This window comes from Sarcophilus harrisii, chromosome 3 (genome assembly GCF_902635505.1).
Source record: "Sarcophilus harrisii chromosome 3, mSarHar1.11, whole genome shotgun sequence".
NCBI lineage: Eukaryota > Metazoa > Chordata > Mammalia > Dasyuromorphia > Dasyuridae > Sarcophilus > Sarcophilus harrisii.
Window position 1 is genome coordinate 437,456,037 of NC_045428.1, and position 16,023 is coordinate 437,472,059.

The 16,023-nt window shown below is 40.5% G+C and overlaps 1 protein-coding gene across 1 annotated transcript; it reads right to left on the reverse strand.

Annotated features, from left to right (window-relative positions):
* Positions 1–1,300: 1,300 nt before the first annotated feature.
* On the reverse strand, positions 1,301–3,347 carry GSX1 (GS homeobox 1). Its single transcript, XM_012545204.2, has 2 exons — positions 2,933–3,347; positions 1,301–2,608 (listed from the first exon to the last, which is right to left on the reverse strand). The coding sequence occupies exons 1-2, from the start codon at positions 3,345–3,347 to the stop codon at positions 2,235–2,237; spliced, it is 789 nt and encodes a 262-aa protein (XP_012400658.1). The 3' UTR covers positions 1,301–2,234.
* Between the last annotated feature and the right edge of the window lie 12,676 nt (positions 3,348–16,023).

Sequence of the window (16,023 nt, forward strand, 5' to 3'; positions counted from 1 at the left end):
AATGACTAAGGGAAAACGATTTGGTGAAGTTTGTCGAACCCGTGGAAAGACAACGCCGGCGAGGTAGGAAAGCTTCCAAGAGTGAGCATAGGAAGAGACCTCTGCCTGCTTCATTTGGGTGATGAGAAAAGCCCTGCAATTCTTAAGGTCTAGGAAGGCTCTTGGGAAAAAGGGTCAGCTTTCAAGCCAACATTGAGGATGGGGATCTTTAGGTGACCTTATATTGCTTCACTGAGGCACCTTTAATCCAGGTTTACTTTCAAGAAAAGAGAGAAACCCCCTAGTTCGACTTCCCCACCCGACTCTCTTCTTCGGTGGCCCCAGTTACAATCTAGATAAGATTCGCGCCCCCCCCCCCCCATCCATTCATAGATGCTCAGCTGCCCTGGAGTAAATCATGTTCGCCAAGGGCCCCTCCCACCATTTTCATTTTTCCTAAATCCTCGAAAACATTTTGCACATCAATCTCACAGAATAGGAATTTGGGTGAAATCAGCAAAATGATTTGGGAATAATAAAGATCTGGAGGGGGGAGGTGTCTTTGTAGCGCTGTGCCTTGAATTGAGCCCAGAGAGCAGGTGTAGGTAAACTTCTCTTCTTTTCCTGATATCCGTGAGATATCTGTCCCCCACCTAGGAGCCTGGCTAGAGAATCTGAAACGAAGGGGGAATAATCGATCACATAAAGGATCCTTTTGGAAAGAACAGGCTATTCTAGAGGACTAACAATTCATGTTTATCTTAGAAAATAAACAACCTATACGTAAAAATACAATAGAAAAACATGCACATATCCATGGTGGAAAAGTTCCTTTACTGGGGATACCTTCGTGGGCAAACCAATGTACCAGCAAGAAATAAAGAGGTACATCGGAAAGGATCCTAGGGACAGGACAGGGACATCACAGCATGGGAATACTCAGGAAGGGTTCTCTCTCTCTCTCTCTCTCTCTCTCTCTCTCTCTCAGCACAAAGTGTGTCTCAGAAAGGCCCCAACAGGAAAAAAAAAATATCAAAAATCAATCCCTGTGCTCTGAAGACTAAGAGCCTTTAAGGAAATTGAAATTGAAATGGGACTGTTCTTTGGAAGAGGGTTGAGGAAGAAAAGATATGCCCAACATATCCCCTCCAGTCACTCAGAGACCCAATTCCCAGACCTCCTGCACAGTAAAAACCTAAGACATATCACCTCTGTTTGAGCTATCCAGATTCCAGAGCCCCACATCCTAGAGGCCCAGGGATTTCTATGAAAAAAAGTTTATTTAATTTTTTTACATAAATAAATAAATAAATATCTTCTGGTATTACAGAAACAGTACAATTACACATCTAGTCAGAAGTGGGGGTGAGGTTGGGAGAGGAAGGAGAGGGGAAGAAAAACAGAGATAGATACCAAAACATTTCACAGCCAGTATTTGGACCATTGATGTAATCCATCACCTTCTGGTTTAGAAACCGAGAGAGCTATTTGGAAACAAAGCAAAAAAGGCTTCCTCAATACTGAAGTCACATTTTAAACCTTGCTTTAGGGAAGGAAAATGTGAGGTGCTGGACGGACTTCGATAGGCTCCCAATCTTGGTCTGGGATGAGTTTATTAGTCCCCAAAGGGACAAACTGGCAATGAGACAGATGGAATTCGAGGAAATAGGGAAAAGGAGATCAATTTTCAGAAATAAAAGCAGGAGAAAGGGGCAGGTGAGAGCAGAAAAGAAGAGAAGTGCTCAAATATGAAACGGAATTCTGTCCAGGAGATTGAAAGCCAGAAGAAGGCAGAAAACACGCAATTAAAAGAAGCGACACAAGACTTGAAACAAGTCTTCGAAAGAGGGGCCAGGGAAAAGGTGAGCTGTGGCCAGCAAGACGCTGGTGTAAGGTGGGGAGAGAAGAATGGATTCCTACGAACAAGCTGGTAGCTCTCGAGGAGTTAGACGCCTTTACTGTATTTATAGCTTTTAACTTTACAGTACAGTACGGGTCGAGCCTCCAGACACTCTGCTATGGCGCTGGGAACTGGGCAAGAGAAAGACATCAGTTTCTCTAAAAAGTGCGGCGCTGATGCTTAGTCCTTGGGCCTCTACAAAACCATATAAAATCCGAGCGCCGCGGTTGCCGTTAGGTAAGGGTGAATGGGGATAGCGCCGAGAGTCCCCAGCACCTGCCTCCCGGGTCAGTCCTTCAGCAGGAGGGAGGGAGCTAAGGCCTGTTGGGAATAGTGATCAAGGGAACCTTGAGCCTTATGGAGTAACAGTGAGATCCCGTTCATCCTTTCCCGACGAGGATGGGGACATGGGGAGTTCATCGTCGTCTTCTGAGCACTTGGTAGAGGAAAGCGATGAACATTTGCAGCTGTGGGACGCTCCTCCGACACCACTCCCACTTCCCCCGCGGTGGGACCCACTCTTGCCCTCTTTCTTGTGTTTGACTCGACGGTTCTGGAACCAGATTTTCACCTGCTTCTCGGACAGGTTTAGGTAGGTGGCGATCTCAATGCGGCGCAGACGGGACAGGTACATATTGGAGGCGAACTCCCTCTCTAGCTCTAGAAGCTGCGTGCTGGTGAAGGCTGTGCGCATCCGCTTGCTGCTGGGCAGTTGGCTGTTGGTGTTATCTGGAAGGAGAATACCAGAGAAGCAAGAGGTCAGATCCCTTATACATCTATTCTGCAGATTCCACACACCCCCTCCACCCCAACCCTCACCTCCAGAGCAACTCCACTGGCCTTGAGGCCTCCTCTTTCCTTTCTCAGAACCATGGGTGCTCACTAAGAAGGGTCCCTGACGACTACCCTCTTCCTATCTCTCCCGTTTTAACCTCTCGCCACCTCTATAACCCTGGATTTTCCCCAGCCTGGATTTCAACCTTCATTCCTCCCGTGAGCCCTCCACCCTGCTTTCCTCATTCTCATCCAGGGAACTGGAAGGGTGAAGCTTACCCACGGAGATGCAGTGGAACTGCCTGGGATCAGGCAGGGGATAGGTGGTTTGGTAGAGAGCAGCAGCGGCAGCGGCAGCGGCGGCCGGCCCATGGCTGACCCCGGAGGAGACGGAGGAGTGCTGACGGGCCAGGGGCGAATGGCAATACTGAGAACCGAAGGGGGGAAAGGACGCCTTAAGTAGGGGAAGGGCTGGTGGCCCCGGTGGCCCGTGCAGCTGGGAAGCAGTGACACAGAGCGGGCAGACGCATAGTAGCCCAGCCTTGCGCGAATGGCAGGCGCCGGGGGAGAGCCCGTGCAGGGCATGCGGGGGGTGCATTGCATAGGGAAAAAGCGGGGGTGGGCTGCCCTCGGGCGCCTTTTTTTCCCCAGCCTCCCGCAGCACCAGAGAGTCCACCAAGAAGGAGCGCGGCATGACCCTTCAACCCAGTCCCTCCCAGAGCTTCCGTCCCTCTTCGGCTCCGGACAGGCCTCGCCTGCTGCTGCTGTCGCCCGCTGCTGTAGCTGCTGCTGCCGCGGGAGAGCCTGGCTGGAGGAGCCCGGGGGTGCTGGCCAGTTCTACTGGTGCTGAAAGGCGCTGACTGCGCTGCTTAAATAGCACTATTGCCATGTGATGGGCTACGCCAGGAGCGGCGGAGGCCTCTCAATAGGCTTTTTGTGCCTTTTCTCTTGGCATTCACTCTGCACGCTTCCTCATTATTTCACTTGTTAACTAAATGAACTGCATAATGTACTCTATTCTTGTCAACCCCACCCACGCCGTAACTGGCGCCCTCGCCCCCTCCTCTCCCTTTTGCGGGTTTATTTTCTCATTCTCCCGCGATTTAATATTCTTTTCTTTCTCTTTATTCTCCACCCCTTTTTGCTTTTTTCATTTTTCAGTCGGCCCGTTTCACTTATTTATTTTGCATTCTATCCCTCTCTTCCCCCCGCCCCCAATAGTCTTTGCGCCTCCAGCCAATTCTTTCCACTCGGTGCCCACCTCCACAATCCCTACCACCTTCCAATCCCAGTTTCCCCTTCCAAACTGGGGCTCCTTGAACGAACCTGTCTTTACCTAGCTCTGGTTCACTAGGGCGTCTCAGTGGCTGTTGACTAGAGTATCCCACCTGTGGAATATTTTCTCCTTTTCCTTTCTTCCTCAAGTTTCAGGTTGTAGGCATAAGAAGAGTTGGGGATGGAGAAAGGAAGGAAGAGGAGGGGAACGAGGTACGGAAACCTTCATTATTCTGTATCAGCTCCATAACTGAAGTTTCCCTAGAGTCTCAACTTTAGTGATGTCTGCAACGAATGGTCTTTGTTGAAGAACTGGGCATTAATTTAGTTTCCTTCTTCAGCTTCTTGATAATGAAATTTTAGTCCCCTCACTACTTTATTAAAAACTACCTAACTATAAAAAGGAAGAGGAAATGTGATTTTAATACCTTGCAGGTGAATCTACACATAGTCTCACAACGACTAGCGAAAGTCATTCTCTCTCTCTCTCTCTCTCTCTCTCTCTCTCTCTCTCTCTCTCTCCCCTCTCTGTCTGTCTCCCCCTCTCTCTGTCTTGTCTCCTTCTCTGTCTCTCTCTTTCTCTCTCTGTCTCTCTCTTTCTCTGTCTCTAGTCTCTGTCTCTCTGTCTCTCTGTGTGTCTCTCTCTGTCTCTGTCTGTCTGTCTGTCTCTGTCTCTCTCTCCCCACCGTCCCTCTTCTTTTTACTTTCTTCTTCCTTCCCTCTCCCTCTCTGTCTGTCTCTCCTCTTTACTCTATCGCTTACGCTCTCTCTACACTTATTAAACATGAACAAACACTGCGTTTTAGGTTCTCTGTTACTGCTGCTTTCCCCCAGATCAGCTATTCCACACCATTTCAATGGGAGCGGGCTCCTGCAGTTTAACTCCCCTCTTTCTGGATACACAATAGTTAAACAACTTCAAACGCCCTGCGCCGTTTATCCAGGCTCCAGCTTTTTAAATCGTCTCAAAGCAGTTTCACCCAGGAGCTTTTTCCATACAATGGGAAATTAGCACAAATATTTAGAGTTTAGAGACAGAATTAAAAAAAAAACTCAATTCTAGTCTAGGTTTCGATGGTTTGGGCAAAAAACACTGCTCTGGGTGGGGAGTCGAATGATGGCAGTATGAAATTAAGGCTGAAGCTTGCAGACGCTTTAAAATTAGTCTTAAAGCGCACAGACACTAGCTACCGAAGACCCAGATACAGACATGATTTAAAATTTCTTATTCTTCCCCACAAAAAAAAAAAAAGATTTAGAAGCAAGATTTTCTCTGTTACCAGAGAAAAGAGGTATTTCTTAAAATGGGGGGGGGCGGGAATCAGGGGAAATAAAAATCCCAGTAAGCCTTTAAGAATACGATATTATCTAGAAAAGTCCTGTGCCCGATTTTCCCCTTTCTTCTCCATTAGAATTCTAGGCCACGGACATTCTCAGATATCTAGGCCTTTCGCCAAAGAAGATGGTCAGAAAACCATGTCAGGACTGGCTCACAAAGCGATCCATCAGGGTTCTACTTGCTATCGCATCCTTTGGAAATTGGAAATGTGGAGTTACAGAGACTAGAACCTTAGTCTAGGAAAAAAGAAAACCTCCTCTTTGGGCTGTGGCCGGCTAGAGGGTCTGAGAGAAGCAAGAAGACTTGGGAGGGGGGAGATAAGGAGGTAGAAACTACGGGTGGGAGGCTCTCCAGAGGCCTAAGGAAGGGGCACCGCATACGGCATCCACAAGTCTAGCCAAGCCCTACCGGTTCCGAGAACCAGACCTTAGGGTTTACTTCAGATCACATTCTATTTAAGTTGGGAAGGAAAGGGTTAACGGCCTTTGAATGCACAGCAAGCCCAAAGCTACTGGGAAAGAATATTGAGGAAAAAAAAATAACCAGGACCTTATTGAATGTCATTGAAGAAAGTTTTGAATGCCAGATAAAGAGAGGCGAATTAAAGTGTGTGACAGCGGAGGCTAAGCGAGCACAAAGAGAACTCTGTCACACTCTGGGGCAAAATCCGGGGGCTTTTTACCAAGTCTCTTCGCTATGATTGAATTAAGTAATAGGAAAACATTTTCTTTCGGTTTAGAGCCATTAGACAAAAACTTCAAAGCGAATAACACTTTTTAATGTGCAGCCCCACAATGGATTCTGCTTTGTGCTGAAATGTTTAAATGGTTTGTTGGGCAACTCTGAGTCGGAGAGACTGAGGCTCGAGCAAAATCGCATCCTTGATACCGTTTTCAGGAAGCCGGCAACTAAGAGACATTTAATCCTGGTTCTTTAAACAGACGAGTTTCCCCCACTAGCCTGCTTGTGTGCCGGGCCGGAGCTTTTGAAAAAGTCATCTGGAGGGTCCTTTCAATAACTTAAAGGCAAAGAATGATGAACCCCAACAATATGATTTTTTAAAATTAAATATCCAAGGAAAAGCCGGGAAAGGGATGTTCTCCGAGATCTGAGCTGCAGACTGATGGAAGTGCAGGATTTCCGGAGTATTTCAGCTTCAGGTGACTCCCCACAGCTTTTAGTCTTTTCCCTCATCTCTTCCTAGCTTTTCCACTCGCCTTTCTTTTGTTAGTAACCCAGAGCTCTGGAGGCATTGGTACACTTTCCACCCAGCAGCGGTGAGACCCAAAGAAGGGTTTCAAACTTTACCCTTTGACTTTCCTTTACAGCTTGCAGAATTTTTTAATCCCTGGGTACCAGGGAGCAAAGACAAGGGAGAGCTCCACTCTGTGTGGTGTCCCAGTAGGAGAGCATCTCTCACTGTGATCTTCAATAATGGCTTACATTTATTTAGCAATTTACAATTTACCAACGTTCTTTCCAACAACTCTTTAGCACCGGATTTGGGCTTTGCTGGGTCACAACAAATGCTCCCTCCTGACCCTCACCCCAAAGGCAGAAGGCCCAGGCTAGGAGAATTCGAAAATTATTTCTGATAACATTAGACTGGGAACCCTGGGTGCACATCTCCGATCAATGCAGGTCCCTCTTTTGAAAAACTGTTTTTTCATTTGTACATGTGAAATAGTACCATATAAAATCATTTTTTCTTTCTGCCATTTTAAAAAATTTCTAAACAGCAGTCTTTTCATCCATTAAGTCATTCAATGCATTTAACAAGAAGATACTAAGTGCCACTTAATAAAAACAAAGAGAAGGAACCTCCCCTTTCCCCATCATCTCTAGGAATTTACCTTTCGAGTGGTGAGAGATACAATAGGAATATCTATAAATAGATAAGAAATTTATACAAAGCAAGTACACAGTGGCTTTCCAGCTTCTTTCCTGTCAGATTTGCTTCAAGAGCAGAATGAGAAATATGGAGGACTAATCCTCAAAGTCCTAAAATGGATGAACATGGAGTGGGGAAATCTGATTTGCCAATTTGTAAACCAGGAAACTGGGTGTTGGTGATGGATATCTTTCTCTTTCTGTCTTTTTCTGTCTCAGTTTCTCACTGTCTCTCTGTCTCTGTCTCCTTCACTTTCTCTTTCTTCCTCTCTTCCTCCTTCTCTCTTCCTGCCTTTTTTTTTCTTCTTTTCTACCTCTCTTTCCCCTACATTTGATTTTTATTTTACAACTTAATTCATTAGCTAGGCTAATGAAGGGGAAAGAAATGAAAAAAGTACAGCAAGTGAGAAGCCAAGGATTATGGCATATGAAAACAGACTTAGAGGAGGGTTCTCAAGCAACTGAAGGAAGCTTTATACATATTATCTCCTGTGATTCTCATAATCCTGCAGGGTAGATGCTATTATTATCCCCATTTTATAGATGAGGAAACCGAGAGTGTGAGAGATTTAAGTGACTTGCCCAGGGTCACACAACTAGTAAGGGTTGAGGCAGGGTATAGACTCAGGTCTTCTGATTCCATTTCTAGCTGCTCCTTCTAAAAACACATTGGGATTGGTCATAAGCAAGAATGACTGCTTGGGGGATATGAAGATGGTGTCAGTGACCAGAAGGCTAGGAAAAGCTTTGTGAATCAGGTAGCAGTATCTGCATAGCTTCTCTTCATTTTCTAGGGAACCAATAAGTGAACAAGTGTTTATCAAGCATCTACTATAAGCCAAATGTGTGTTAAGCCTCAAGGACAGACCAAATTGAACAGTTCCTGTCTTCTAAGAGCTTACATTCTAAAAAAGTAGTAATCTCCATTCCAGGTACTTCTGTTCAACAAAAATAAAGAAATCAAGAGGTACCTGGGCATCCCAACTGATAGCCTTCCTTGCACATCTGGTCAAAATTCTTCTAGTTGTATAGAATGGCAATGCAAAGCTTTTTAATTAGAATGGGATTGGTACAAGTTTTTAATGTGCCAAATGGAAAAGAGTATCTTTTAAATTTTTGACTAAATTGTTTTTACTTAAAAAATTTTAAAAAAAAATCTGCTCTTCAAGAAACTGGAAACTGAGTGGATGCCCATCCATCAGTTGGAGAATGGCTGAATAAATTATGACATATGATAGATGAATAAGTTATGGAATATTATTGTTCTATAAGAAACGATCAAAAGGGTGATTTCAGAGAGGCCTGGTGAGACTTATGTGAACTGATGCTAAGTGAAATGAGCAGAACCAGGAGATCATTGTACACGGCAATAACGATGATTATACGATGATCAATTCTGATGGACGTGGCTCTTTCTACCAATGAGATGATTCAGATCAGTTCCAATAATCTTGTGATGAAGTGAGCCATCTACACCCAGAGAAAGGACTGTGGGAACTGAATGTAGGCCACAACATAGCATTTTCACTCTCTCTGATATTGTTTGCTTGCATTTTGTTTTCTTTCTCAGTTTTTTCCTTCTTGATCCAGTTTTTCTTGTGCAGCAAGATATGTATAAATTTGTATACATATATTGGATTTAACATATATTTTAACGTATTTAACATGTATTGAATTACCTGCCCTCTAGGGAGGGGATGAGAAGAAAGAGGGGAAAATTTGGAACACAAGTTTTTGCAAGGGTCAAAGCTGGAAAATTACCCGTGCATATGTTTTGTAAATAAAAAGCTTTAATAAAAAAAATTTAAAAATTAAAAAAAATAAATTTCTGTCCCCTCCCACTGTTGAAAAGAAAAACAAAACCCTGCCATGTTAAAAAAAAATATATGCAGCCTGAGTCAATCATCTCTCAAAAGGTAGGCAGCAAGCTTCAATATCGGTCCTCTGGAATCATGGTTAGTCTTGATCTTCAGTTTTTCAAAGTTGTTTTTTTACTATGTTGGTATTGTAAAAATTATTTTTGTTCCATTCACTTTACTCAGTATTGACTCATACAAGTCTTTTCAGGTTTTACAAAAACCACCCCTTTCATCATTTCTTAAGTCATTCATGGACTTTATCTTGTTCAACCATTGGGTAGTCCCATATTTTCAGTCTTTAGCTACTACAAAAAGACGAAATAGTTTCCAATTTACTGTATGTAATAGATGGAGAAATTCCCACGACAATAAAAGAAAATGATTCATCATCTGTTGTAATCTGGAAATTTAAGAGGTCAAATGGATCTGCTTTGCTTCTCAACATTGTTCTATCTCTTCTTGATATATTTATTTGTATTCTATTTCAATTCTCTTCATTATAAGTTAGAGAGGCTGGTAAGCAAAAAGAATGTATTTTACCCTGTTGGAAGTATGAAATGTAAGGATTCCAGAGGAGTAGCCCTACAATCAATCAATCAAACTTCAAATAGTCTATATCCACAAATGGAAGCAGATGGGTTGATATAACAGGAGTTGCAGCTTCATGAAGCTGAATTTATTTTCATCACTTGCCTTTTGTATTCAGATGAATGATTTTACATTGCCTTTTGCATTGACTAGAAAAGAATTCCACTGAAGCTAAATGTTAAAAATAAGTTGGCTTTAATTTTAGAAAGTAGCACCACTGCTAAAGTGAAGAACAACACCTTTATTTCCAAAATAGGATCTTACTGTTTTACTTTATCAAATTTCAAAAAAAAAACTGATGCTTATCTACAAGGATTAGGCTATTGTGTTACTCCCTCTAGTGTACACAAGCATATAGTTTGGACTAGATGCAGTCCTGGAGAATCTGGCCTATAGTAAGAATAATTTTAATGTTCTCTTTTCTACTACTCTTTAGCTCATTAAATTTCCCTAATGGCCGGGAATAATTTTACTTTTACTTTTAGCCCCTACTACTTTAAGCTTTCCCATAATACTTGTCCCATAATTAGCTTTCCCATAAACTTTTAGTTGTCCCATAAAAAGATATTGGGAACAAAAAGATATTCTATATACAATATGAATCAAGTCTGGTATGGAAAATTCATTCCTATATACACAAAAAGAAGCCAAAATACAGGATACTCACAAGCAGCCATAAAAAAAAAAAAAGAAGCTTAAAAACAGGATGCAGTAACTTAACTTATGAATAACCTTAACAGGACATAAAATAATTTGCAAGACTGCTTATTATTCCCTACCTGGATCTGCTCATCTTAAGACAGATAGTCATTTGCCTAAAATAAGGGAATAATAAACATGAGAAGCACCTTAAATCCCCAAACTTAGGCTTGCTTAGGTGGGACATATGTTTTAGCTGCCTTGTACTCAAGGTCTCATGGAGGCTGAAGTAAAGGACCAGGTTATTGACTTTGGTTCTAGAGAAGCAATTTGAAACAGTTCTCAGAGTATTCAAAGTTGGAAAGAAAGAGGTTGAGGTGCTGATTATGTCTTTTTGTTAAGGCAACTAGGCGGATAAAGTAGTGGGTCTGAAGTCAGGAAGACATCTTCCTGATTTCAAATCTGCCCTTAGACACTTATTGCGTGACTTTGGGCAAGTCACTTAATCCTGTTTTCCTTAGTTTCCTTATCTGTAAAAAGATCTAGAAAATGGCAACCTGCTCCAGTATTTTTTCCAAGAAAACTGAAAAATGGTCATGAAAAACTCAGATATAACTGAACAACCCCATATCATTTTAAAGCTAATATCTGGACTCCATTATTTCAATGAGCAAGCCCTTTAGCCCTCAGTCATACATAAATAGTAGTAGACACCCAAATTACCACATAGTTGATGAGTAGTAAGAATGGCAATTCTGAACACGTTCCATAGAGATTCCTCTACTACATCTATATATATATTTTTACTAGACTAAAAAAAAAAAAAAAAAGAAATTCCCCCAAGTCAGTAAGTAATATGATCCTAAAGTTCAAGCTTTTACAAATCAAAAGCCCTTTATAAAGAAAATAGGTTTTTTTCATATCTTTTGGTCATTTTTTATGTTATACATTTTAAAATGTATGTTAAATCTAATATATGTAAACATTTTTATACAGTTCTCTTGTTGCACAAGAAAAACCAGATCAAAAAGGAAAAAAATGAGTAAGAAAAGAAAATGCAAGCAGATAACATCAAAAAGAGTAAGAATGTTATGTTGTGATCCACATTCAGTTCCCATAGTTCTCTCACATAGTAATCATGGTAATGTTCTTGGCCTATTTGCCACGATGATACATTCAGTTTCACAATTTGATAGATTACAATGAGGGCAAAAGCCTTTACTCTGAGAAATGGAAGTGGACAGTGAATCTGTTCTCACTTTTCATACCCTACTTTTTGTTTTGCTCATTTTGACCTGAGATTTCATGGTAATGGGAATTTCCAGTGTGGAAATTTTTTCCTTCAATTCAGTCCCCTGAGGTCCAGACCAGATCAAAATTGAATTTATCTTATTTACTAGGTCTTTGACTATAGGCAAACCCTTCAGATTTCTCATTTATAAAACCAGAGATTTGGATTAGATGACATCTGAAGTCCTTTCCAGTTTTAAAATCTATGATTCTATACATGTCTAAATTATAAATTTAATGCTAACGACCCCCTACAAGATTAATTCTGGAAAAATAGTAGCTAGTTATGTACATAGACAAGGTAGATCTCTGTTCTCTATGACATCTGAAAAGATCCAAAGCTAAACATGATATAATAGATTATTAGGTCACATATTCTCATTTTATGAATATAAAATAGGAGAAATTAAGTGATTTATCCAGCCCAAGAACAATTAGTAAGCTCTGCTCTGGACTTCAAATAGTCCTAAGAATGTCAAGTCACTTCCAGGGAGATACAGAGCTGGAATCTAGATTTTCTTCTTTTTTTTTTTTAATGTAATTGGTTAATGTATTTTTTTTTTGTTTGTTTTTAATAGCCTTTTATTTACAGGATATATGCATGGGTAACTTTACAGCATTAACAATTGCCAAACCTCTTGTTCCAATTTTTCACCTCTTACCCCCCCACCCCCTCCCCTAGATGGCAGGATGACCAGTAGATGTTAAATATATTAAAATATAAATTAGATACACAATAAGTATACCTGACCAAACCGTTATTTTGCTGTACAAAAAGAATCAGACTCTGAAATATTGTACAATTAGCTTGTGAAGGGAATCAAAAATGCAGGTGGGCATAAATATAGGGATTGGGAATTCAATGTAATGGTTTTTAGTCATCTCCCAGAGTTCTTTTTCTGGGCATAGCTAGTTCAGTTCATTACTGCTCCATTAGAAATGATTTGGTTGATCTCGTTGCTGAGGATGGCCTGGTCCATCAGAACTGGTCATCATATAGTATTGTTGTTGAAGTATATAATGATCTCCTGGTCCTGCTCATTTCACTCAGCATCAGTTCGTGTAAGTCTCTCCAGGCCTTTCTGAAATTATCCTGTTGGTCATTTCTTACAGAACAGTAATATTCCATAATATTCATATACCATAATTTATTCAGCCATTCTCCAACTGATGGACATCCATTCAGTTTCCAGTTTTTAGCCACTACAAAAAGGGCTGCCACAAACATTCGTGCACATACAGGTCCCTTTCCCTTCTTTATAATCTCTTTGGGATATAATCCCAGTAGTAACACTGCTGGATCAAAGGGTATGCACAATTTGATAACTTTTTGAGCATAGTTCCAAACTACTCTCCAAAATGGTTGGATTCGTTCACAACTCCACCAACAATGCATCAATGTCCCAGTTTTCCCGCATCCCCTCCAACAATCATCATTATTTTTTCCTGTCATCTTAGCCAATCTGACAGGTGTGTAGTGGTATCTTAGAGTTGTCTTAATATGCATTTCTCTGATTAATATGGAATCTAGATTTTCAAATTAAAAATCAGTCATTTTTTCACTGTGCTAATTATCTAGATGACGATATATGGCTATATAACTAAGGCCACCCACATATACACATTTTCATGAACACCAGTGAAGAGCTTTTATGTTCCTTGAGGGCAGACACTTGTGGGAATTCCTAATGGATGGTTGGCTTGATTTTGTTTTGTTTGTTTGTTTGTTTGTTTTGAGCCAAAGGAGTGAAATTCCTTTAAAACAATTAAAAATAAAAAGTATTTTACTGATTTTTTCCCCCTCTCCATCATTCACTGGCTATGAACCTCTTTTTAACAAGAAAACATGATCTCCAAATCAACCAATCCATTGGCTATGCCTAACAATCATTGCCAATAGATGATCACCTCACTGCTAAGAGTCATCATTGGTCGCTATTGATCAGAGATCTGAAGACTTTCAATGGTGTATTCTCTTACATTTTTGCAGTCATTGTATAGTTCTCCTTATTTTCCTTACTAAATTTTTTTCCATTATACCTCAATTCTACTATAGCTAGAAAATCCTTTTGTAGTAGGGGATAAGCCATTGAATTATTGGATCCACTGTCTTAAGAGTTCTAATTCCACCCTCCCTGCTCCTTTACCAAATGTACCTGGAATCTCTGTAATCAGAAAATTTCCTATGCCCAATGTTTTGAGCAAATAGAGGTCATAGGTTACAAAAACTTCATGTGTTTGTTATTTTGAATTTTTCAATCTATTATAGTAAAGTCTAACTTTTATAGACCTCCTAGAAGAGGAAAAGGAAAGGGTTCAAAGATTACAAAGCCAGAATTTCTCTAGTTATTGTTTTAATTTAAAAATAATAAATCTTTAAGTTTTGGAATTAGAAGAAATTTATTTTTACTCCTCACAGATATCAATGACTCTTAAGATTTGACTCATTGCACAAAAACACAATTGGATTCACTTACATTCAGGATATGTCATGATTCTCCACGTAGAGAACAATTCTCAGAAACTCTGTTGTAAATTTTCCCTGCCTCCATCTGCCTCTTTCTACAACCAGAAACACAGGGCTCAGGAATCAGCCAGGTGGCAGTACAAAGCAAAGAAACCCAGGAAAAGCTTCTGTTTGAGCTCTTCCCACTTATACTTCATTTCTTTTCTATTCACTCATAAGAATGAAGGTCTTTCTCCATCTTTCTCCATCCCCTTTTCTCATACCCAGTAGTCAGTCATCTTCCTGTTTTCAAGCTAAGGGAAATCTGCATCTCTTGAATCAGATGGATCTGATAGAAGATGGTAATTTAATGTTGGAACTGAAAAAGAAAAGTGGAAGATTTAGGGCTGAAATGTAGGGAATATTCATACCACAAAAGCCTGGGATTGAAGGGAAAGCAGTGAACACCATTTCTATTAAAGATGTGGTTGCAAAGGAATATGGACCTTTGGGGGAATTATCATTGCTACTGATAAAATAACTAATTAACATAATATTTTATTGTTTATTTTGCTCACAACAATCATGTAACTATATTATTATTGTTGTTCCCATTTTTCATCAGGAAATTGAGGTTTATAGAAGTTCAGTGATTTGCTGAGGCTATAGCCTCATAACTAGTAAGTAGCAGAGCTGGATCTTAGGTAACTGAAGCTGGGTCCTCTAACTATATAGTTGGGGTCATCCACCAGAGCTACAATTAAGAGGGGTCCAGGAATTCACAAGTGATGAACTAGTTATAATCAGATTAGCTTTGGGTTTTGAGGAGCAGTAGGACAAGATAAGAAGGGAAGGTATTCCCCTTTGGTGCAGGGGAACCTATATCATTGTTGGATACAGTTGGATATGGTTCAACAAGGAAAAAGAAAGCATATTTCATTGAATGTTACAAAAAATTTATGAGATAGCTGTTTTCACTATCCCTATTTTATGGTTAAAGAAGCAGCAGTTAAGTGACTTGCCCAGAGTCATACAGCTAGTTAGTGTCTCAAACTGGATTCTGACTCTGGCACAGTGCTCTATCCATTGAGCCATCTAGCTGCTTCTGGGATCTACTATTCACTTTGAATAATGTGACTATCATGCTCCAACTCCCTAAAAACAACTTGTGTGGTTTTCTATTTCATACAGGATAAAAATAACGGTTTCTGTCAGTCATTTAAAGTCTTATACAATCTGGTTCCAATCTCTTTATAGACACCCCCCCTTTTTTTTGTTTTTGCTTTTTCTACATGACTCTTTCACCTACTCTGCATTCTGATCCAACTGGACCAGTGACTAATACCCAAACCAAATTTATATCTCCCATCTCTGTGACTTCATATAGGCTGTTCTTATGACTAGAATATGCTTTCTCTTCTCCACCAGCACCAAGTCTTGTACACAATGGGTGCATAATAAATGCATGTTGAATTGAATTGTTTTCTTTCTTTCTTTCTTCCTTCCTTCCTTCTTCCTTCCTTTCTTCCTTCCTTCCTTCCTTCCTTCTTTCCTTCCTTTCTTCCTCCCCCCTCCCTCCCTCCATTGCTTTCTTGCTTTCTTGCTTGTTTTGTTTCTTGCTTTCATTCTTGCTTGCTTTCTGTCATTGTATCACCACCTTTCAAAGTGCCTTAGGTATATTAAATAATAAATGATTGTTGAATTGAATTGATTCTTTTATAATTCTGTGATTTTTCTTAATGATAGACAATGATGAGCAATATAATCCCCAAGTTGCAGATGGCAAGATGAAATTGGAATGACCTGCTTCTTCATGAGCATTTAGTAAGTACTTAATCAATGCTTGTTGACTTTTGATTGACTGATGCACACTGAAGATAGGGCCTCATATATTCTATATAATATTATATATACCACACTGCAGTTCTTAACATCATACTATATAATACTATACCATGCTATCTATTCTGTAGCTATTTGTGCTATGCTACTCAATGCTGTAGAATGGTATGGTACAATATAGTATAATACAGACTAGTCTAGC